A 25,426-nucleotide genomic window follows, 5' to 3' on the forward strand; every position below is an offset into this window, starting at 1 on the left:
TTAGTAAAAAATATATATTTATTTGTACTAAAATATTAGAGCGTTTTTGTTACAAAGGTGAAACTAAAATTAATTTATTTACTTATATCGACGTTCTAATAAAATTGATACAGCGGTGACGATCGCATGATCAACGAGGATCAATTATATGGGTTAAAAAAACACTAAACCCAACTAAAATCACTCTCACGTGATAAGTGTTTACAACAGCTAAACGAAATATGGAGATAATTGTATAAATAATAATTGACCTAAAAATATATCTATTCGAATCCGACGACTGCTAGAAATAAAGTGTGTTGGGCAGTAATTCAATATACTTAATTTTTCCCACTCGTGTTTTTCTAGAAATAACTTGTCCAAGATTTGTTATCACATGTGAAACCCCTAAGAATGTTGTAACGGAAATTATCTGTGTGTACGTAAAGTGAATAATATAGTACAGGAAAAAGTAATAAGTAGTTTGGAGTTTGCATACAAAATAGCAAAAAAACCCAATATACTTCTTTGTAATATATGCCAGTCCATGTGAAGGATATAAAATAACTATATATTAAAATAGTAAATACTTCAAACCCCTTTAAACATATTTCTTCCTATTCCAGCCCCAAGACAATGCACTTTAACAAAATATCTCTGGATTTCTACTCATTATATCTTTTCCAAATTGTGTCGTCTTCAGCAAAATTAAAAAGCAAAATATGTTAAACCTAAGAAATAAATAAATAAAAGTCAGTCAAAAAATAAGAACTAATAATAATAAATAATATCCAAGCATGTACCAGAGCATAGGTATTTTGAAGCTCTTATGGTAAATCTGAAATAATTATATTAAAAAAATTTTACGGAAATAAAATTTCATTTCATCCGACAATACAGCACAATATTATCAGGACAGCTAATAAATCATTCGTTACCTGAGTCACCCCTGCATGGGGAAAGATCTTATAGAAATTCGGATTTATTTTGAGTCTTCATTACGCAGCTATGCATTACGATTATTTACTAATAGATCAGCCAAATAATACAATTTCGTACAATAATTGTATCGGGGTAAGGATGGCATCGCAGTTATGCAAGTTTCATTAAATTTAATAAACTATATATCAATAATTATATAAGGTTTTAATAAACTTAATAATGGGGTTAGATATTAATACAAATTAAAAATAAACCATATATTAAAAACATATTAAACAAATTGTTAATTCCGTAGATAACATGAATAAGAGTATACATAAATGTAGTTTTCATCTCAGAAAATTGGAATGCGTCAGTTGTTTAGGCCTAAGAGCCAATCAAGGAACAAAACCTTTATTCTGGTAAATGAGACAGATTGAATAGAAAATTGCCATTAAATCTGTACCAACAGAAAGACAAACCTATTCCCGAACAGTAAAAAACAGTTATAAAAATACGTAATTTATCGGTCGGGATTTCTTCCACATCTTTCTGTTAATTCGAAATTGGTCTTCTTTTCTGTTAGGACAGAGCTATTGCAATTAGGATCCAATAACGCTTCCCCAATAAGGGGATGATATAACCACATTCTTTTCCTTCTCAAAATTAAATTAAACCCCAAAATTATTGCTAGAAATAGAGAGACATGAAAATAAGGCACTAATCAAAAATATTAGGCACTACAGACAATAGTCTTATGAGCGAATATGATGTATACTCAGTACACCCTCCCTCAAAGAAGAGGGTAAAATTTATAAACTAGTAACAGGCCCAGATAAAAACACCCTAGTAGGTGGTGGTGGAGCTAATGATGAGGTAGTGATAGTTGAAAGACTATCTGCTGAGGTCTTACCATCTTCAGACGGCTCAGAGGCCGATACTTCGTTTCTGCGCAGCAGACTTGATAGTCTAGGCGTAGGAAAAACATTGAAAAACATAGAAAATATTGTTAACGCATACAAGGGTGGATCAGAAAAATAACTTGCGTTTGCAAGTATCAACTCTCAGTACTCCTATCAACTCAGAATCCCAAAGATATGCATATGTTCTGTTTGAATTGCTATAATTTCTATACAGACTCTGCGCCACCTTTTCAAACGGTATCAATTTAAAAAGTTAAAATCTGACTTCAGATATGAGTCTTATAGGGATAATTAAAACACACAAAAGATGTAGTAAAAAGTAATGAAGGGAACTCTCGAGAAAGCCAGGAAATAGTCAGTCATCGGAAAATAATTTATATTTTGTATGAGAAATTACGAATGCAAAATATGCTCAAGCGCTTATTTACCGCTCTTTAAGAAATATTTGACGAAGTTCACGATTAAACTTTGTATTAGGTGGGGATGTGTCACTCACAATATCAGTCCAATTCTTGTCCACCTGTCTTGATGAAATGATTACTAAGGCAAATAATCAATATTGAAGCGATTTTTTTTTAATTCTTGAGAATAACACAGAAGGGGTTATTGTAGCGGTAAAATGACACACTATTCTCATTTCGTTTTAATACATGAAACCATTGATTCTTCAAACGAATATGTTGATCCACCCTCGTCACTTCATGATAACCTGTTCCTACCTCAAAACTTTCTGGTCCGCTTCCTCTTTCTTGGCTCGAGTGTCCTGTAATTCACGTCTGAGTTCCAAAGCTTCTCGCTCTAGATCCAAAACTTGACGAGCGGATTTATTTTTCTCGTCTGTCAGACATAATACCGAAGAATTCAGGCTGGTATCGTCAGATCTGTATAATATGTAGTATGCAATTTTTTTAAGACTATAAATAAATAAACTTCTAATTAAAGTTATATGAGAATAACAAAACATTGTGGTTTTTAAATCAAATTGTTGCTTAACCCACTTTATGGACAAAGCAAAATGAATAATTAATATACAGAGTGGTCTAAATTAAAACAGAACAAAAAATTAGTCGATTTAGTTTGGAATATGGACTGATAAAGGCATTCTGTTGTCGATAATGAATTCACAGGCTAGTCTCATTACATCTCACTTGTTATCCCTTTGATTAAACCAGTTAACAGAAGTGAAAATTTGTGACATCATTGTCAATACCTTGTTCATTCCTAGATTTTACAAAACCACCGGGCAAAAAATTATGTCAATGTAACTTTAATGGCGTTAAAACTTTAGCCTAAGGAACTGACTTCCAAAATATATAAATATTATTCCCAGGCACTCTTTCAAAATTTCCAAAGAATCTGCTATCGTGGAAAAAGTATTTAAAAAATAGATCAAATCAATCGTGTCATCGTTTCAAATCTTCTTTATTTTTTTCAATTTTCGTCCAATATTTTCAGTAAAAAAAAAACAATATTTACACATATTTCGAGCATAATTCCAAAGCACGTCCCATTTTCCAGAGATATTAAATTTTCCTTTTTTTTAACATTTTTCACCTCGCATAACAGTTTTTTCAATGTTGTGTGTCTTCCATCGTATTATGCTTTTGGACATATATTCAAAGAATCATTCCCAAGCATCCCAACGCATGTCAGTACTTCGCACTGAAAACTTACCATTAATCATGGTGTACTACTGCCTGCGATTCAAATACGAGTACAAAGCTTACAACTATGTGCAATAAAATTATCAACCGAAATTTAACAACTAAATTAGAATGGGACACACAATCAAAAGTTTTCTTCAAATTGCATGCGTTAAGATAATCTTACCGTCTTAAGCTTGTATTCAAACATTTACCAAATCTAAATTGTTTATTAGAAAATTCCAATAGACAATAGTATACTATTTTACTTTCATCCACGAATTTATGAATAATATTTAAAAATGTATTTGCAATTTATTTATATAATGTATAAACACAGGCATAAGAATTTCGTAGCAGCTTCAAGAAAAGCTTCAAATTTCGATCAGTGCTTATCATAATACCAGTTTCATTATTAATTTTAATTAATAAATATGTCAGTACTACGTATATAATTACAAATAAATAAATACGTTTATCATAAATGAACACATAAATAACTACGGTTTCAATACGTACCTATATTTTTTTTCTGTCACTTTCATAATACTTAGTCAATCTGATCTATCAGTATACACCACATATGTATATTAATATACAGCGTGGAAGTTTTGGATGGAATAGTCCATAGAACTAAGATGCCGAACATATGCGGCCAAAATCCTCGGACACGTCGATTTCTGTTTTCTTGCAGTTTTTTTGATGGTAAATTCATGTATACAGGGTAGTCCAAAAATCAGGTACAACCACCAACTTTGTTTTTTCAAACGGAAACACTTATTTTTTATTTCATTTTTGAATTTTACGCCCATTTCATGTATCACGTCCTATACCTAAACGCAACATGTCTCGAGAAATTTATGATTGAACATTGTTTATTTATTGTTTATTTACCGTGTGTCCTAAAAAATTTCTGATCAAATAGGCCATGAAATTATTTGAGTGCGGACTCGCACGTCTTTTTTTTATTGTTTATTTTTGTTCAGTTTCTGCTTATGCCAAGTGGTGTTCTTCGTTGTTTTTGATTTATTGCAAATTTTTTTCTATCAAATTTGTCATTTAACAGAAAAACAGAGAATCGAAATTCTGATGATGAAAGGATGTGAAGATAGACAACGTACACATCAAAAAGTATGTGTTTTTTTAACAATAAATATCCAGATGATGGTCCTTTAGTGCACTCCACGGGATCTAAAATTTTAAATATTAGGTCGTGTAGTATGAAATGAGTAGATTCTCGAAATGCCACATTTAACCGCGAATAACTTCACTCTAAATCTATATTTGGACTTGACTTTTTTATGTGGAAAAGGCACATTCTTCCTCTTTCGATCAGAGTTTAAAGTGTTAAAAATTATTGAAAACTTTTATTTTTATAAAAATTTTTGTGCAGCCATGCAAAATAGTGAAATTCATGTGTTAATGAAATATGAGTTCCACCGTGGAACCACAACAGCTCAGACGGCTCGCAATATTAATGATGTGTTTCGTACTGAAGTCACTTCACAGCAAACAGTATCTCGTTGGTTCATGAAATTTCGTTCTGGCAATTTTGACCTGAACTAACCTGAACAAATGAATCACGTGGACGACCTGAAACTCAAGTGGATAACGATTATCTGAAAGCCGTGGTGGAAGCGAATCCACGTCAAAGTGCAAGCGAATTATCGTTAATATTCAGTGTAACCAAAAAAACAATATTTCTCAAAAAACTCATTTGCCTGAAATTGGTAAAGTGAAAAAGCTGGACAAGTGGGTACCGCATGAGTTGAGCGACATACAGGAAGAACGACGTCTCGAAGCTTGTGTTTCTTTGTTGTGCCGGTATAATAACGATCCATTTTTGAATCGGATTGTTACTTGTGATGAGAAATGGATCCTATATGACAATACCAGACGTTCATCGCAGTGGTTGGATCAAGATGAACCACCAAAACATTGTGCGAAAAAAAAATCTTCATCAAAAGAAGCTTATGGTGTCCATTTGGTGGTCCAACGCAGGTGTCATCCATCACAGCTTCAGGAAACCTGGTGAATCGATTACGGCTGATGTCTACTGCCGACAACTGACCGAAATGATGAGGCAACTGACGGTTAAGCAGCCAAGATTAGTCAATCGAAGCGCACCGCTATTGTTGCACGAAAACGCTCGGCCACACACCGCACAAGTCACCTTGGCCAAGCTACAGGAGTTGGAATTGGAAACTCTTCGTCATCCACCGTATTCACCCAACTTAGCACCCACTGATTACCACTTCTTTTAAAATTTGGATAACTTCTTGGTAGGGAAAACATTCAACTCCGACGAGGCTGTCAAAGCTGCCTTCCAAGAGTTTATCGACTCCCAGCCTGCAGGCTTTTACAGCAGGGGAATCAATGAACTTCCCGTTAAATGGCAGAAGTGTATTGATAATGGTGGTGCATATTTCGATTGACAATAAAAACATTTCATATGAAAAAAAATGACTAAAGTTTCAATTCTACTCATTTCATACTACACGACCTAATATATTTTCTAAACTGGGACATATTAGAGACAATTTACAGCACCGCTTTAAAGTACCTTAAGGGAAATTAAACGTTTTATTGCAGCTATAAGAAAATCCGCATAATACCTCGCGAGCAGTGACTGTTTATAATGACATCAACCACACTTCTGTTCTAAAATATTTTGAAACTTATAAATGGCATCCATACAAATTACCAGTTGGTTGGTCCACAAGTTAAATGCAGATGACCATGACTGTAGAGTTGAATTCTGTGTTAACATGATGGAGAGGTGCAATACTAATGCTACTTTTGTCAACCATGTTATCTTTTCTGATGAAGCTATCTTTACACTTAACGGTATAGTCCATGGACAAAACTATCGCTATTGGGTGCCTCAGAATCCTCATTGGATGATGGAAGCCCACACTCAATTTCCAAAGAAAGTAAATGTTTGGGCCGGAATAGTTGGCAACAAAATTTTAGCACCCTATGTTATTGACGGAACATTAACGGGTGAAAAGTATTTAGAATTGCTCACAGATCTTGTTGCTGCTCTTGTTGAGCTATATCCAAATGAGAATCATCCTGATGTTCTCAGTGATACTTTATGATTCCAACATGATGGAGCACCTCATCATTACCACGTTGATGTTAGGATTTATTTAAATGATATTTTTCCTGAACGCTGAATTGAGAGACGAGGGATAATTGATGGCCAGCACAATCACCTGACCTCACGCCTTTAGATTACTTTCTATGGGGTTATCTTAAGAGTAAGGTATACTTTAACTAACCAGCACCTATCGAAGCCTTAAAAGAAAGAATCCGTAATGAAATAAGAACAATTACCCCAGCAATGCTTCAAAATGCCAAACAAGAGTTCATTCATCGTTTTACTTACCGTCAAGAAGTAGGTGCGATCCAATTTAAACATTTAATTTAATTATTATTTGTGGTTTTATTTTGTATTAAATCAGTCATTTTCAAGACCAAAGAAATTTTAAAAGAAATCAAAAGGTTTAGTTTTTGATATGTTCAATTATAAATTTCTCGAAGCTTATTACGTTTAGATATAGGACATGGTACATGAAACACACTTAGGATTTTGAGTAGATTTCAAAAATGAAATAAAAAATAGGTGTTTCCGTTTGAAAAAACAAAGTTTGTGGTCGTACCTGATTTTTAGACTATCCTATATACATGAATTTACCATTAAAAAAACCGCAAGAAAAAATAAAAATCGATGTGTCCGAGGATTTTGGCCGTATATATTCGATATTGTAGTTATATGAACTGTTCCGTCCAAAATTTCCACACTGTATATGTATGTACATATACAGTGTGGACATATACAGTATATATATATATATATATATATATATATTTGGAATCAGGGAGGCGAGCAGATTCCAAAAAAGTATAAATATACAGGGTGTTCCATTAAAAAAAACACAACTTGCCATTTTTTGACAGCTTTACGAAGCTCGTTCATTTCAGCCGATGACGGATTCTGATAATTCACAATAAAAACTAAAACATTTGTCTTAACTATTTTTTTCTATTTCTAAAAATAAAGATTTTAGGGTTGAAGAAAAATATGGGGAATAACCTTGTACATACATATTAAAGCACAATTAGATCTACTAAGCAGCACGAAAGTCGAGCATGGAAATCGTAACAGGAAATCGAGCAGGGAAATAGACAGTAATTTGACATATTTAAAATTTGAAAGTCAGTATTGTTATCATTACATATGTATGTGGTTGAAAATAAAATTGTTTTCGCTTTGATCATGTTACGATAACCAGACATCAAAGAGACTATAGAACTGTACATTTATTTTAACAACTGTCTATGTTATAGAGGTTAATGGTTCCTTCTTAAGATTAAGTTCAATTAACACCTCCTTACGATTAAGGTCTCCCTTGACGAACACAGTGTCCTGCATCACACAACAAAATCCCACTTCAACTTGATAGAATTCTAAAATTCTTACATATTCCAGGAAACGTCTCATCCGAAAAATTCCAGGACGTTTCCCTGCAAAAAAAGCGTAGTCGAAACGGCAATCATCCGATGTCCTTTAAATTCTGTTTGCACAAGCACTGTGCCTGTCGAGTGCAGGAAAGTATATGGGCCGCGATAAGACATGTTCGAGCGCTATCGCAGGAGACCGGCGGCCGCAGGACGTGGCCCCAGATGATAATAAAAGGATCCGTACCGTGATCCTACCGAAGGACGTTAGGGTTTTTGAAACAAAGGGATAGGTGTGTTCCCTTCGCGGGTCTGCATGCGTTCGATGGGCTGATGCTTTTTTAATACAGGCCGGGCGTCCTAGGGTGCTTTAAATATCCTGAGACAATGATGGAGTGAAGGACTTTTAGAATGTGGGAGGGAACACTTTTAAATAATTTTGATTAAAAATAAGTAAAAAAGAGATAAATCTGCAACAGAGTAACCAAATGATTCACTCGTGTAACATGGCAAGGAAAATCTTAAAAGAACAGATTTATTTCAGAAAAACCTTTATTGTAACCATTCACAAACGCGTACATATTACAAAATTATACCGGGTGTTAGCCGCATGAACCGTCAAAATTTTTTTGTGGATTTGTGGAGTCATTTGCAAGGTTTTTGGCCCCAATGACCTAGGTTCTAAATGTTATAGTAACTGAGAAATTAATTTTTAAAAATGTTTCTTCAAATTACCCAAAATCTCACATTCAGACCCTTTAAACTATTTTATTTGTAGTTGTATCAGCATGGATTTTTTTCACTTTATTATGTAATAAATTCGTATTTAAAAGAAATCATTTTTTAATACAACGATCCCCAAGAATTTTAGTTACAATGCTCCCATCCTCAAATAACTTAAAAACAGTAAAAACTTTGACCTTTGAAATTTATTAAAAAAAAAAAACCTAATAGCAACTGAGAACTTCGTTTTTATTTAAAAACTTCTTTTTTAAGTAAGTTTTCTTCCTTTCTAATGGTTAGAATTAATTAGAAATGATTGTATTGCCGCGCTACTTTGAACTCTGTTTTGGTTCTATTTATTAAAACAGAGAAAAAATCTTAAAAAATAAATTTCTCAGTAACTATAACTTTTAAGACCTAAATCATTAAAGCCAAAAAGTTTGCAAATTCCCCCACCAATCTACCAAAAAATGTTGACAGTTCATGCGCCAAACACCCTATATAGGGTGAGTCCTAAACATGCGACATAAATTTAAAGAGATATTTCTTGGACCATAATAAGCTGGGTGTTTATGTGCTGTGTGTGTACGTTTTTGTTCAATCACGGCAACTTCGGTAGCCATAAAAGATACGAACTCGGTTAAATTCTGGCAATATTGCACAGTGAGGAATTCGAGAATATGCCGTTCGAAAATTTGAAAAATTTGGTTGATTTTCGGAGGTATTCAGTAAAAAACTGAAATTTTAGAAAAACACTTTTATTTTTTCCTAAGCTAATTTGGCGAGGTACTGTTGATCAATTATTGTCAACCAATGTATATGTATAGATCAAACAATCTTATACATCAAAATGCATCTAGTTACACAGTAGTCGGAAATACCGTTAAGACTACAATTCACTAAATTATTATCTTTCCTATAGATGACCGAACAGTAGAAGTAATAATATGTGGTACGATATACTATCCTGAGTTCATAAAATATAATGAAATTATTGTACCAGGGTTAGTGTAACGCTATGAAATCACTTTGGTCGTATACAGGGTGATTGAGATCTAAAGGGACAAACTTTAATGTTGGATGGAGGGTTCTGGTGTGATACCATATTAACTATTAAAATGTTCCCTTAGGGTATTAACAACGAAGATACAGGGTATTTTATAGGTATGATTCAAATATTCTTTTGTTTATATCTTTTTTATGGCTTGAGATATTTTCTCAAAATTTAATAGTTTTATGTTACTGTCTCTACCTAAGAACCTCTAATAACAAGAATTGAAAAATTCCAGGCCCGGACTATTATAAGCGATTTTTTGATATTTCCTTAAAAATAAAACACCCTGTGTATTTTTCAAAAAAAATGCATATGTAGTTATTTAGATCATAATATAGTAGAAACATCTTCACATCTAGTTTTTGTGCCGCACCTCTTCCTTTATTTGTCAAATTAATTAAATGTCTGATAATTTAAAATTTTTATTATAATTACAAGAATCTTAATTACAAGCATTATCAAATAAAGTAGGAATTACTATTTAGTTAATCTATACTAATGAAATTAGATTAAAAGAGTACTAAAAGAAATAAAACAATTCGTTTTTTCAGAGTTCAAATGAGTAGGCCTTGACACCCTGACAACCACTAACTGTTTGTTTACAACAATTGATTGTTGTTAAAATACTTTTACACAGGTACATTTAGTTGATTCTATTTTATTTCAATCTTTATTTTTTAGAATTCGCAAAACTGTAAGGCATTTTGCAATTTCTAATAATACACTTAGTAAAAGAAGAGAGAAAAGAAGAAAATAATAGAAAGTACTGATTAAATTGAAATAAAATAGAATCAACTAAATGTACCTGTGCAAAAGTATTTTAACAACAGTCAATTGTAAACAAACAGTTAGTGATTGTCAAGGCGTCAAGACCTACTCATTTGAAATCTGAAAAAACGAGTTGTTTTATTTCTTTTAGTACTCTTTTCATCTAATTTCATTAGCATAGATTAACTAAATAGTAATTCCTACTTTATTTGGAAATGCTTCTAATTACGATTCTTGTAATTATGATAAAAATTTTAAATTATCAGACATTTAATTAATTTGACAAACAAAAGGAGAAGTGCGGCACAAAAACTAGATGTAAAGATGTTTCTACTATATTATGATCTAAATAACTACATATGCATTTTTTCTTTAAATACACAGGGTGTTTTATTTTTAAGGAAATATCAAAAAATCGCTTATAATAGTTCGGACCTGAAATTTTTCAATTCTTATTAGAAGTTCTTAGGTATAGACAGTAACATAAAACTATCAAATTTTGAGAAAATATCTCAAGCCATAAAAAAGATATAAATAAAAGAAGATTTAGATCATACCTATAAAATACCCTGTATCTTCGTTGTTAATACCCTAAGGGAACATTTTAATAGTTAATATGGTATCACAGCAGAACCCTCCATATAACATTAAAATTTGTCCCTTTAGATCCCAATCACCCTGTATAACACTTATAAATAAGTATCCGGAGAAAGGTTTCTGTTAGAACACATCACAATAAATTAATTATCAGTTATGAAGATCTCATTAAAATGAGAAAAATTAACATTTACGTGTAGATCAAAAAACACTTTAGTTCCAGAAATTTTCTGGTTAAGGAAATGTTTTTAAAATTCTGATTCTACCGTTTTTACTTACCTCGTATTCCCTCCAACCGTCAAACATTTCAGCTGTTCTTCCAGTTTCAAAATTCTGTCGCTGTGCCTATCTTTTTCCATCGACAGACTGAGTTGACTCTGAAACAAATTAAGGAAAATATGATCAATGAAAATAAATCAAAACTATGTTATTATAAAATGAAAAATTTTTTTTTTCATTACTAGGAATTTTCAAGAATTATCCAGGATTTTTTTTTGGAATGTACAAATAATTCCAAAAACGAAAATAAGTATAGATAGGTATTTTATGGTTTTAAAATTCTCCTCGCCTGAGACAATATGTGACTTGCAATTTATTTGATCATGACAGAATCAAACATTTTATATATTACCTTCGTTGGATGGCATATTACAAGCATCTTAGAGAAGCTTCAGTCAAACTATTAGGAAACGGAGGAAAATGTATATACAGTAATGTGTAAAATAATAGCAACGCTAAAAGAAGCTTTGCGGAGGGGTGATTATTAACTTAGATAATGCCTTTTGGGAATCATAGATGCGGGGCCTTTTCACGATACTATCATATATCAAGTCTTGAGTAAGTACAGTTATAGACATTATATTTGAAAGTTTTCGGGATTTCCCTATTTATATGAATCTCCTACTTACAGAACTATGCAAACAATAGCAATGTTGACTGTATTAAAATACTATGTAATTTAATTCTATAGTTAATTAAACGTTTTGAAGTTTTCAATTAAGGTAAACCTAACTTAAATAGTAAGGTTGAATTGTACATTGATGATTTTTAGTCGAAATACTATGGGTAGAAAAGCTCATTGAAAACAGAAATGCTAAACAGGATTTTAGCGTTTAGAAATAAAAGGAAAAGTTAGAAATTTACTCAAAATGTATTAAAATGTTGCGCTAAAATTATCAGCAGTGCCGTAAAATTTGTAGAAAAAATGGAAACGTGTGGTAGAAAAAGAAAAACCACGTCAATAGATGATAAACAAATATAGAGGGTGGGGAAAGTGTCTCCTTTCTTAACGTACAGAAACACGAATTGAAGTTAACATGAACACTTTTACAATACGGAAACGATTGGTTGAAGCAAATTTACATGGGAGAAGCCCAAAGAAAGTTACTAAACTAACTAACAAATAGATCTCCAACCATCTGAAATTTGCAAAAGAGCATACTCCTCGGCCCCCGTCTAGATGGAGATATATTTTTTGGTCAGAGGAATCACAAATCATTCTTTTTGTTCTTCTAAACAGAGACAATATGTTAGAAGACTGCCACAATCTGAATACAACCTAAAGTATACCCTGAAAGCTATAAAAAATGGTGTGCCTTCAATAATGGTATAAGGCTGTTTTTCGTACTACGGTATAGGTCCGATACATCGTATTGATCATGAACCAAGATGTTTATGTGATATCCTAGAAAACGTAATTTTCCTTATACCGACGACAATGTGCCCATCAGATGGATCTTTATGTATGATGGATCTTAATGGTCCTAAACACGCGAGCAAAAGGACGAGGGCATGGTTTGCCGACAATAGAGTTGAGGTTTTGAAATGACCTGCTCAATCTCCGGACCTTAATCTATTGAGCATTTATGGACAGATGCTAAAAAAGGAATTTCTACATCAAAACCAATCAATAATGAAGATCTGTGGAAAATTGTCCAAGATACTTGGAATACAATTCCAGTTGAGAAGAGTCAATGCTTAGTCGACTTAATGCCGAGCAGATGTTTGGTTGTTATTGCCTAAAAAGGGTACGATACAAAGTATTAATATTAGTTTACTTAAATAAGTTGTTTTTTTTTAATTTTAAACCTTTAATTTTCATTATTTCTAAATTTTAAGAAAAACTGCTATTTTTTGAAACATTTATTTTTGTCAGAAGAATGTTTTTTTTTCATAAAATGTTTTGCTTTTCCTTACGTACGTATTGAAGTTTTATGTCTTTTAAAAAGAATAATAAATTATGAAAATTATTTAAAACCAAGGATTTTTTAAAAAAGAACCTGCACACGTGTGTACATATTATTGTATATCAGAAACTGCTAAAAAAACCTAAAGAAAAAAACAGAGGTTTGCCATACTAGGCCATACTGCCATACTAAATATACACCTTGTCCCAAGCCAATCAAAAGTTATTATTTCAGACGATAAACATCTAGAACAATAATCTTTTTCTATAAAATGTATGCAATAAAAAGAAAAAGATATAGATAATTAGTTCAAACGGTAAACAAAATAAAGCAATGTAAATGGAAATATTAAAAAACAAAATATTACAAAAAATTCTGTAACCAAAAGACTACTATGTGACAAGACTAAAAAGCACATAAGTAAACCTATAAATTGCATTTTACAAAAAGCTTGGATTGTACTTGTGTTATGTTATGTTGGGTCAATCTATAAATCTGGCATTATACTCTTAAAGCATAACGAATAATATAACCCAAAACCTCATACTATTTACCTGACACTTATACTATTTTACCGTAAACCACAGACTTGCTAATGAACGCGTGCAACAGCGAAATTCCGCGTTACCGTCGGCACTCGAAAAGATCACAAAAAGAATGACAGAGTTTATCAGAAAGAATAGAAAAGAAAATGATGCGAAGTTATTTCAGTGGCCATATTACCTTTACCTCGCTCAAATAGTCTATTGTACTACCGTTCTTAATAACGTTACCATGCAGGCACGACTATTACAATATATCGTCAGAGAAAAATCTAAGATGATTTTGACTGGCAAGTGGTATTCTGTCCCAAATTGGTATCCTTATTTAACTCCATAAGTGGAACGAGAAACGAACATACCAAGTTGGAATACTAGGCGCCTACCAATTACCTGCCGAAATTGCTTCTTTATCGGTTTTTCGTATATGCCGTTTACTGCTCCTAGTTTTAAACCAGACAACAAAAACTGCTTAATCACTGGCAGAAGAAATTACATGATCAACTTCATTCAAAATATGAAAAACGGCCCTGTACATGATTTGGAAACTGGTCCAAACCTATAAAATATAAGGTCCACAGGCCAAAGTCAAAGATCTAAAATGGTGGAGCAGTAAATAAATTCTTAAAACGGAGCCCTCAAAGGATGAAATAATACACCGAAGTGAGGGGCGCGGATCGGGCGCCGCGGGATGTCCCATTCAACGGCCAATCTTCGTGTTTGCCTCCGAGACCCCTGGGGCTCCGGTTACGCCGCAATCCGATACCCGGGGCGAACCCATGGCGACCTTAATGGCTTTTTACTTAACGTGAGAGGTCTAATTTTAACTGCCTATAACGACCGAAATCTGCCCCATTATTGGGCGGGATCGAAAAACCTAATTATCGGCCTATTCCGGATGATGAGGAAAGAAAATGGAGATGGGTCAAGGAAATTAGAGAACCCCCACGATCAAATCCGTTTAAAAATTGTAGTAATATGGTACTGCTGTTAAAAAAGTAACAATAAAGCTATTGTTCGTATGATTAACCCAAGTGGAATCTGAATAATACACTGAATGAGTGACATAAGTGAACATGTTGAAATATTTGGGTTTGAAAGCCCTGCCCTTCGTGGGTGGTCTCGATCTCGCCTGGCGATAAAATAATAAAAGGTAAAATAAAGTCGCTTACTAAAAGTGCGAACTGTCATCCCCTTGCGGGGTTGGTGAATGTGCTATTTCCGGGTCGAGGCCAGGTATGATAATTCCCTGTCGCCAGTACACTAATTTGGGTGTGGTACTAAAAAAGGTCTAAGCGCTAAAACACTAACGAAACCTTTGACAATCGGTCTTCAAATATCAGCGCTATTTCGCCACCTAGTAAAGAATACATAAGAAAAATGAACACTTATAATCTACCACATTTCCACAGTGATGTTCAGTTAAAATGGAATGTGTGGACCCGTTTTGTATTATAACTAATCTCTGTGATGATCTTCCATTCCTTTTACCTTTCACTCTTTAGAAGTGACTGATCAACACAGGCTTGTTTGAGTTTTTTAAAGTGAAAAACATTTACAGTGGATGCCAAAAATATTCGGATGCGCCCTTTTTACAGATTTCACGAATCCTAATTAAACATATTAGTTATTATTTAATTTTTTTACACCGGAAATGTCTTTATCAATCATCTGTTTAGGATCTGCATAAAAAAGAACACGAAAACATAATAATTTATATTGCAATTTCAAGAAAAGTTTAGAGAACCATTAAACGCGTCACAAAAATATTCGGACGGTAATAACTAATATACAGGGTATTTCAAATTCGACCCTCACCATTGGGATCTTGGAAACTAGAGGAGATACGAAGAAGTTTAAATGGGGGCAAAGTTGCGCAATCTAGCGCTTGATCGAATACCATTTTCAAAATTTTAATTTTCCGAGTACTTCCGAAGATATCCGAGAAAAACTAAAAATTGGAGAATCCATTTTTTTTTTGCGTTATTTAACAAGAAAGGTTAAATCCGTAAGAACATTTTCATTGCCACTTTTTCTCAGCTTAAGCAATAACATATTCAAATTTACCATCCGACGTTTCGTCTTTCGGCTATCATTATCAACTTTATTTTTTCTTATGGGCGCCATATTGGATTTTTTAACAGAAAAATAGTGAGTTTCATTCTGATTTCATTGATATAGAATTTCTCATAATTTACTTTTTTAAAAGCCGAAATATTTAAATAAAAAGAAATATTACATAGTTGGCCTTGACTCCATCAAAATATTTTCTTTTGTTCGCGCTATATGACAGAACTCCTCAAACGAGATTAGAGCATGCGCAGATTTCCATGCGGCTGTTGTCTTTCCGGATATAAATCAAAATACATTTGAACTGTTCGTACTGTTCCTATCAAATTTGTAATAAAGTCTTAACATATCTCGTGTCTCTTCATTTTTGAAGCTCATTTTCATTGGAAATCTGCGCATGCTCTAATCTCGTTTGAGGAGTTCTGTCATATAGCACGAACAAAAGAAAATCTTTCGATGGAGTCAAGGCCAACTATGTAATATTTCTTTTTATTTAAATATTTCGGCTTTTAAAAAAATAAATTATAAGAAATTCTATATCAATGAAATCAGAATAAAACGCACTATTTTTCTGTTGAAAACCCCAATATGGTGCCCATAAGAAGAAATAAAGTTGATAATGATAGCCGAAAGACGAAATGTCGGATGGTAAATTTGAATATGTCATCGTGTAGCTGAGAAAAAGTGGCAATGAAAATGTTCTTAAGGATTTAACCTTTCTTGTTAAATAACGCAAAAAAAAATAAAAATGGATTCTCCAATTTTTAGTTTTTCTCGGATATCTTCGGAAGTACTCGGAAAATTAAAATTTTGAAAATGGTATTCGATCAAGCGCTAGATTGCGCAACTTTGCCCCCATTTAAACTTCTTCGTATCTCCTCTAGTTTCCAAGATCCCAATGGTGAAGGTCGAATTTGAAATACCCTGTATAATACTATATCTATATGTATAATTGATTTAAAGATAAATAATTAACCTATTTTATTAAATTAGTATTTTGTATGGCCACCTTTCACTTCAACTACACTTTTCAAACGTTTAGACATAGAAGATACAATTTTTCATTTCAATTCAATTCAATACAAATAATTTAAATCAATTTTAGTCCATTCTTCCTGCAACCTGGTTTTTAATACTGTTTTTGATGTTATTTCATGTTTTCTAAGTTGTTTTTTCAAATAATACCATACATTTTCTATCGGGTTTAAGTCTGGATAATGGGGAGGAGTTTTAAAGACTTTAAGACAATTGTACAACAGCCATTCATGAACAATATGGGCACTATGTTTTGGATCATTGTCTTGGCATAGCTTTAACGAATTTAATATGCCCATATTTTCCGCACTTTTCCGTAAATTTTGTCTTAGAATATTTAAATGTGCATTTTTGTCCATAATACCATCAATGAAACCTAATTCACCGACTCCTAGTGATGATATACACCTCCAAACCAAAATTGAACCTTCTCCACGTTTTACCGTTGGACAAAGATGTTGTTTCTGTAGTTCTTCATTTGCTTTCCTCCATACCATTTGACATCCCTCCGAGCCAAAAATATTAAATTTTGACTCATCACAAAAAATTACATCATTCCAATAATTATCTAGTTTGAAAATGAATTTTTTAGCAAAATTAAATCGCACTTTAACATTTTTATTGCTAAGCCATGGTTTTTTCCTGCATACCCTACCATGATATCCATGGCTTCTGATACACCGACGAATGGTTTCAGTACTAACTACTTTATTGAAATGATTTTCCAATAGTCTTCAATTATGAAGCACTAACTTTAACTAAGCTTTCCTTAATGGTTCTCACTATGAAGCGGTTGTCCCTATCATTTAATAATTTTGGTCGACCTGTTTGTTTCTTTAGAAGTATTCTATCTTCATTTTTATAACGTTTTACTATGTATCCAATTGTGTTCTTACTTAATTGAAGCATTTCCCCAATCTTTTTATAAGAATTCTCTTTTTTGCAATGAAATATTATTAATTGCCTTTTATCGAAACTAACATTACTTTTGTTTGGTACCCGACTCATAATGGATATTATTTCTAACTTTACTCTGCGATATCTGCATTCAGCAAGCAACAAATGCATGCCAAATGCGTAAGAATTCATTTTTTTTGCTATGAATCGTTTTATGGTGTGTGCCGTCCGAATATTTTTATGACGCATTTGATGGTTCTCTAGACTTTTTCTTGAAATTGCAATATAAACTATTATGATTTCATGTTCTTTTTTTATTCAGACTCCTAAATAGATGATTGATAAAGCCATTTCCGGTGTAAAAAAATTAAATAATAACTAATATATTTAATTAGGGGTCGTGAAATCTGTAAAAAGGGCGCGTTCGAATATTTTTAGGATCCACTGTAAGTCACGAACAATAGGAGACAGACGGTTGAACGATTTTGTTGCTGGAACAAGGTAGCTGTTATGAACCTAAGTAAGACGATGCTGAGATCACCGTCATGGCGAGTTTAATAATAGAACTCAAAAGACACTGTATGTGTCGATACTCCAAAAGTTACAAATTCAGGTACGTGTACAATTTACAATCAGAACACACCAAATTCATGCAAGAACACTAGTTTTTGAATCCTCACGATCTAATGGTAATTATCACTGAACCTAAACCTTCTTCAAAATATGAAATCCCCAAAATTCATGTTTCTGTATTGTTTTAGTACTGTTCTTAAAGTGGCAAGTTCATAGTATCACATTACTTTTTTATCGCTGACAGATCTTCATGTATTATTCCTTTTAGTGTCTCACCACAATGATGCCCCGCCAAAGAACAGTAGCATGTAGTGTTAATTTAATTCCTAGCTTTCTTGGCGTTAGCAACATCCCTAAAATATAAGAAAAACAGAAGTGACATCAATAGACAGCACTGAGGTACTCCCCTCTAAGTTAAATGACGATGAACCTCTATCTCTGACACTCAGCATTCTCCCAATTCAGGGCACTCTCATTCCTATAATTCTATACGACTTGAACTTCAAAATAAAAATTTCATGACTAACATATTTGATTGTGTTGGAGCTGTGAAGACCTTGCAGAAGTTTGTCACTGCCTATTATCGATTACTCAAATTTTGATTTGATAACAGCAAAACTGCTCTCTTTCTAGCAATACTGTTCGCTGATAAAAAGAATATATCATACGACCCTTTATAAATGTTTATGTTGTCATAACTAGGTAGCAAGTCAGAAGAATTGTACTATTTACCTGCTGACTATCTTTATTCCATGGTTAAATTGCCCATTTGAGGAATGAAATTATCAAAATAGACATAATTACACATAGAGAAAATTTGTAGTTTATATTATAAATATCTCCAGTATTCAAAAATCTTTTTTACGTGTGTGTTTCAACATTCTCGTACAAATAACTGGAAGAAAATATATTAGGGACAAGTTAATTAAAAAAAGATGATTAAATTTAGAAAAAATGCAAATTTAAATCGGATTAAGTGAATTAAATCGCCAACCTGATTTAAATCTTTGAATGACTAGGATTAAAGTTACGTCAGGAAATAGGAGGTTAGTCATTAAGGTGAGGTAAAAAGTAATTCATTCAGTCTTCTGGACCACTTTTACCTTATTTATGTTTATCAATCATAACCAAAAAGATTTTATTAGCGCAAATCTATTTTAGTGAATAATAATAAATTGATGAAAAAATAATAGGTACTCTTCCGAGACTAAAGATCAAATTCAGAACTGTGTGTGAGGATATCAAGGAGAATATATTCAAGGACTACTCAACCAAATTCTTTGACAGCTATTCAACGTGTGGCTTTCCGCTTGGAAAGTGATTTTTTTCCACAAAGCATGTAGTAAAGCGGTTTTTGCTCATACATTTACAAACGGAAAATAGCACTTTACCATACGAAAATCAAAGTGATATGTGTCAGTGTCAACACATTTTGCGGGTATTTGACATTGACATACGTGAGGCAAAACTTTTGCTATACATTTACGTGGAGAAATTATTAATAATAACTTATCTACTTAATATTAAACTAATATTTAATTAAAATTCCTGAAGGTAATAAGAAGTTAATGTACATGCGCTCTTAGGAAAAATATAGTACCTAACACGTGGTAAAGTATCTTTGACCATAAATGAAATGGAAAGTAAACTTAAAATATAAAATTCTACTTAAATTCCCCCTCACACTCGTGTCGTTTCTGAATTTGGCCCTAAGTAGCACATTCCCTATGATAAGGGACTGATCTTGACTCTACAAACATAAACGGTGTATTTTATTTTATGCACAAAGCATCCAGAAAAAACAAATTAAACATATTTACTAAGCCATCGAAGTAGAGCCTCCTAGTGGAAATATAGGAAAACTATTGCACGAAGTGTTACGTTATCGATTTTCAAAATCAGAGGCATCTAACTGACCCTGCATGAGGCAGTCAACACAAGACAAAGCATAGAGGGTTAAGAATAGCAAACTTTGCAATTTAGATGGAGATAGTGGCAAATATTGGGTAAATAGTAAACATGATCCACTCAACCATTTTTATGATTTTATGATCAAATAATCAAATAGCTGTAATAAAACAAGCTATCTATAAACACTTTCTCGGACATGGTAGTTTCCTATTTAGTCCCAATTGTCAGGAATTTGATAAGTCAAGATGGATCTGAGTCTTTCATAATTAAATTATCATTTCAATTAAATTTATTGAATTCAAATAATTGTTTGAAAGTTTTTGAAAGAAATACGAAACTTCCAATCTAGTTCTCCATTACAAAATCTGGCACAACGAAATACTTTCTAAAATAGATATAGAATTAATCTAAGTATGTAATATTGAAATCCTTACTCTATATTTAACTTGAGATTTGAACTTAACAAACTGTAATTACGTGAGTACCTAAATAAGGACGTTAAGTAAAAGGTACGTAATCCCGCCTTATCTTGAATACTTATTAAAAAGTAGGAAATAGGAAGATCGTCGCGACTTATACAGCATTTGTTTTGAAAGTATATATATTCGAAATAAAATTTTCATAAAACTGTAGAAAGAAAGAAAAGTTGTATTAATTTTGAAAAATAGTGTCAATAGTGGCATTACTAATTAAAACAATGCGCAAATTACTAAGCGTCATGCGTTAATACATTGTCATAAAAAGGGCGCCTTAAAATTGACAAAAAAAATTTGCCATACATATTTAGAATACAAAAACTGATAATAATTGTTGACAAACATTATAGAATAAAACCAACACTGTCACGTTAAAGCTTATAAAAAATTTTAATGGAGAAATTATGTTAATTTTCATCTATTTCTTAACATAACTCAGGAAAAAATAAAAAAGAACCTCATAAATTTCAATTTTTTCAAAATAACTGAAAAACAAAAAATAATTTTCCAGATCTATTTTCATTGTGAAACCATTCCCTTGAATGAACAAATTTTCTACCATTGAACCAAGTCCGTATCTATTCAGGAAATCACTTTCCGTTTTCCCAATATGTAAAAATATTAAAATTCAAACACATACAGTATCAGACAAAATTAGATTTTTTTTAAATTTTAAAAAGGTATTTTAATGGTAATGAAACAATTAATAGTTTCAATTCACTTAATAGTTACAATTTACTAAATAATAAATGTAAAAGAAATATAGATTTTATGGAGGTGACAAAATTAAAGCAACTTAGTAACCATCCGGGTACATAAAATGTTATGCAACAATTTAATTTTTTTTAAATTAATATTTAGTCCAATATCCGTTATTCCTAAGAACTTATTTATACCTACATATATGGTATGGAAGCAATAAGATTTTCAATTGTTTGAGCATCATTGGAGTTCCAGACGTTTTCAATTTCTTAAAATAGAATATCGAGGTTGCTGATATTTTTGGTGCGAATTTTTTTTCTCAACAATCTCTAAAAGGTTTTCAGTTAAGTTTAGGTTTGATGACTGGGCTGGCCATTTCAAAACTTGCATTTTCTTTTCCGCGAACCCAGTTTTAATCGCCTTTGCAGTATGTTTTGGCTCATCATCTTGTTGAAAGATCAACTTGAGGAGCAGTTTTCATTCAACATAGAGCAACATAATGGTTTCTAATATATTATGATACACAAACCTATCCATTTTCTCTAATTAATTAAAAATCCCTAAATAGTAATTCCATAAATTGGACACTTTCGGATAGCGGAGAAACATTCCCATTCCATAACATTGCCTAATCCGTGTTTTACTACGATATTGACGTATTTTGGGTTGAGACTTTGTCCTTCTGGACGACACATCCGTTGAGTTCCATCATTTCCGTAGCCACAAAACACAGAGACAAAAGAGGCTTCGTCTAAGAAAAACACTCTTCTTTATTGTTGTGGAGTTCAATCTCAATGATAGTTGACAAATAGCATTCAAGCATCTCTATTTATTTTTTTAAATGGTTTTTAAGTAGGTTTTCTTCCTTTTAAACCACCCTCAACTAATCGACGTTGCATTGCTCGAGAGAAAACATTAACTTCCCCTATATCTGCCAGTATTTATCTAGCTTACGCTTGTGGGTTACTTTGACTCAACCTTTTCAAGCTTCAGACGCTTATCTAGGTTTTTCGTTGTTTTTCTCGATCGATCACCACATTTTAAATTAATAACTTCACGATTTTGAAATCTTTTAATAGTTTTGGATACAACGTCATGTCTTACACCAAACACTTTTAAAATCAATACATGATATATGATTTGACACTATTATAGGTATCAATTATTTATTAAGTTCAACCCAATAATAGATAACGTAAGGTATAATTATAAACGCTTTCTCGGTGTAAAATCAGACTTTATATGAAAAATGTACATTTAAAAATAATTTGCCCTTATTTTGTCACAATAAATTATTAATGTAAATATGTTTTTCTATTTTATAAAGTTAAACACAATTTTAAACATACCTAGTCGGTAAACAAATTGTAAAGACTCGGCAAAAACAATATATTTAAAACAGGTTTCAGATTCAATGACTCAATTATAATTGAAAACACAATTTTAAAAATTGCTCTAATTTTGTCTGTACTGTATGTATATTATTTTGTGTTGCATATAGTTTTTTACTCTAGTAAGCTGCATATTTGCAAAAAGGTATGCATTTTTTGTGTGTTTCAATCTGATATTATTCTTTAGAGTATTCAGTTAAATGTTAGCACAGCATCAAACAAAGTTATATGAAATCAAATACTCAACTCAAAAACTCATCAACAAAGTTCCAGTGCTCTTTTATCTAGCTATCATTTTGTGATGGAAAGTGGGTGTTGCTAAAAACTTATTTCTCCTTCTGTAGTGAATGTGGATTTTGACTCATGCTGCTAGTGCTTTAAGGTGCATTCCTCCCTCAAGGTTGAGTGAAACAAGATCTTCACCTGTATTATTGTATGTTAAATCACAGCTTATCGCGAGAAGTGTGTAAAGATATAAGGACTGCCTCTTGGAGGAGGAGTGGTGAGTTCAAGTGAAGAGAGACATTGTTGGATAGTATCATTGAAGATGGGAAGATAGAAGTAGAAAATCGGTATAAGATTAATTCATGGTTCAAAGATCAAAGTAAGATGGGTTTGTGGCTGAAATTCTACCTCTTACCACAACTTAAAAAGTCAAAACAAAATTTGTAAATTTTTGTTTTCTGAAAATAACTGAAAAACTTCCAGATTTTATGTGACAACAACAAACTCAAAACTTCTTAAAGGTACAAAAATGATTAAAATACCAAAGTTGTAAGGTAAAGACTGAGAGATTTATCACTTAAATATTAACAAGGTTTTTTCTGGAGCCCTTTGTAAAAAATGAACATTATTCTCAGTTTGTTTTAACTGAGATTAGTGTGCAATTCTACCACTCTAACAATCTCTACTTGTGTGTAAGGTATGATACCCAAACGGCAGAAAAGAAAAACTTAATAAAAAATCTTAATAGATAAGCAATAAAATTGCAAACAGAAATTAAGCTGGAAACTAACTTACCATTATTAAACCAATTAAATACCTCTATTACACTGATAATGAAGTAGGTATTATAGTTTACCTAGACTTCAACAAAGGATTAAGAAAAAGGGTAAGACTTTTAAGCCAAATGATTCCTTACTTACCACACTCAGTTGTTTCTCCTCCATAATATGCCTCATTCGAGCCAGCAGAGCATCCTCTCTAACTCTTGCAGCCTCCCGGACCTCCCTTATAACATCAGCCAACATTCCAGGCTCATACTCCCTCTCATAATGTCTACTACCCTGTTGCTGCTTCATCACATTTAATTCAAGCCGAAGCTCCATCACCTCTCTAGACAATCTACTATTGTTCTCCGTCAACATATGAATTTGTCGAGTTAACTTTTGTACTGTTTCATCATAGGAAGTAGAACTGGAATCGCTATCATTAGGCAAACCTGGGTCTGAAAATCTGCGTTTTGACTCCTCCTCTGGATCAGTAGTTACAACTGGCAGGCTCATGTAATCAGGTACTTCAGCCGGCATAAATGGATTGTTGGAGAGAGTTGAACGCCTCGAAAGATTTCCGATGCTTCCCATAAAACTACCTGGGCAAGGGTATGATGGATAGTTCATAGGATATACTGGAAGGGACATGGGTTCAGATGGGTTAGGGCAGTTCATAAATGGGTAATAACCATTTACCATGTCTGGGATGGTAAAATTAGGATAAGGATACTGATTAGCTGGGAAGTAATTACAACTGGGTACATTCAAATCGAAATTGTGGGAAACTTCTGCAGGTGTTTTCTTTTCCCGATTTTTCTTGCGTTTTGTAACACTTGGAGGATTTCCATTAATTTCGGGAGACATTTTAACCTTGAAAACACTAAACTTTCCAAAAGTTTTAACTGAAAATGTGCTTTAATTAGTAATAAATTAACGGTTTTAGGCAAAATATTATGATATTAAACACAATTAAAGGACATATCAATAAACAAACAAATAAAAACATAAAATCTAACGTCACAGTCATTGTCATTAGTGTCATGTCAAAGGCGATTTGATGTTGACATTAATGTTTGTTTTCCAATTTCTGCTCCGTGAGAGTATATGGTAGTGTTTTAGCCTGTAGACATGACATAGTAGCACGTTACATAACTAGCATAAAATTGTAAAGAGATTTACTGCCAAAAGCTACAAAATTAAATAAGACTGTCGTCAAAATGAATGCTGGGCTGTTGATATTAGTTTATTTTAATTTATTCATATAGACGGGAAATAAGCTTGTTTCTTAATTGGGTAACATAACACTTTAAGTTACTAGAGATTTAAGGTTCTTTTTTTAATAACTTATTTCATGTTCTAATTCATGATTCTTTACAAAAAAATGTGAATTTTATACTTTTATTGCAAAAAAAAAAATTTATTTTGCTATTTTATACTATTTTTCGAGTTTAGCATTTATTCCCAATAGGTAAAGTGTCCTTCGGTACCGTGGAGTGAATTAGGGTATTGGGTGGGGTAAGGTAAGGCTAGGTAGGGTAAGGTAAGCTAAGGGTAAGGGCCAGAGTCAAAGGTAAGAGGAATC

General features: G+C 32.6%; 1 protein-coding gene across 1 annotated transcript; it reads right to left on the reverse strand.

Moving 5' to 3' along the window:
* On the reverse strand, nt 1–24,834 carry LOC136413752 (rootletin). The gene is made up of 4 exons (XM_066397454.1): nt 23,998–24,834; nt 11,352–11,449; nt 2,543–2,704; nt 1–1,869 (listed from the first exon to the last, which is right to left on the reverse strand). The coding sequence occupies exons 1-4, from the start codon at nt 24,706–24,708 to the stop codon at nt 1,713–1,715; spliced, it is 1,128 nt and encodes a 375-aa protein (XP_066253551.1). The 5' UTR covers nt 24,709–24,834; the 3' UTR covers nt 1–1,712.
* Nucleotides 24,835–25,426: the final 592 nt, after the last annotated feature.

Source organism: Euwallacea similis, chromosome 15 (genome assembly GCF_039881205.1).
Source record: "Euwallacea similis isolate ESF13 chromosome 15, ESF131.1, whole genome shotgun sequence".
Classification (NCBI taxonomy): Eukaryota; Metazoa; Arthropoda; class Insecta; order Coleoptera; family Curculionidae; genus Euwallacea; species Euwallacea similis.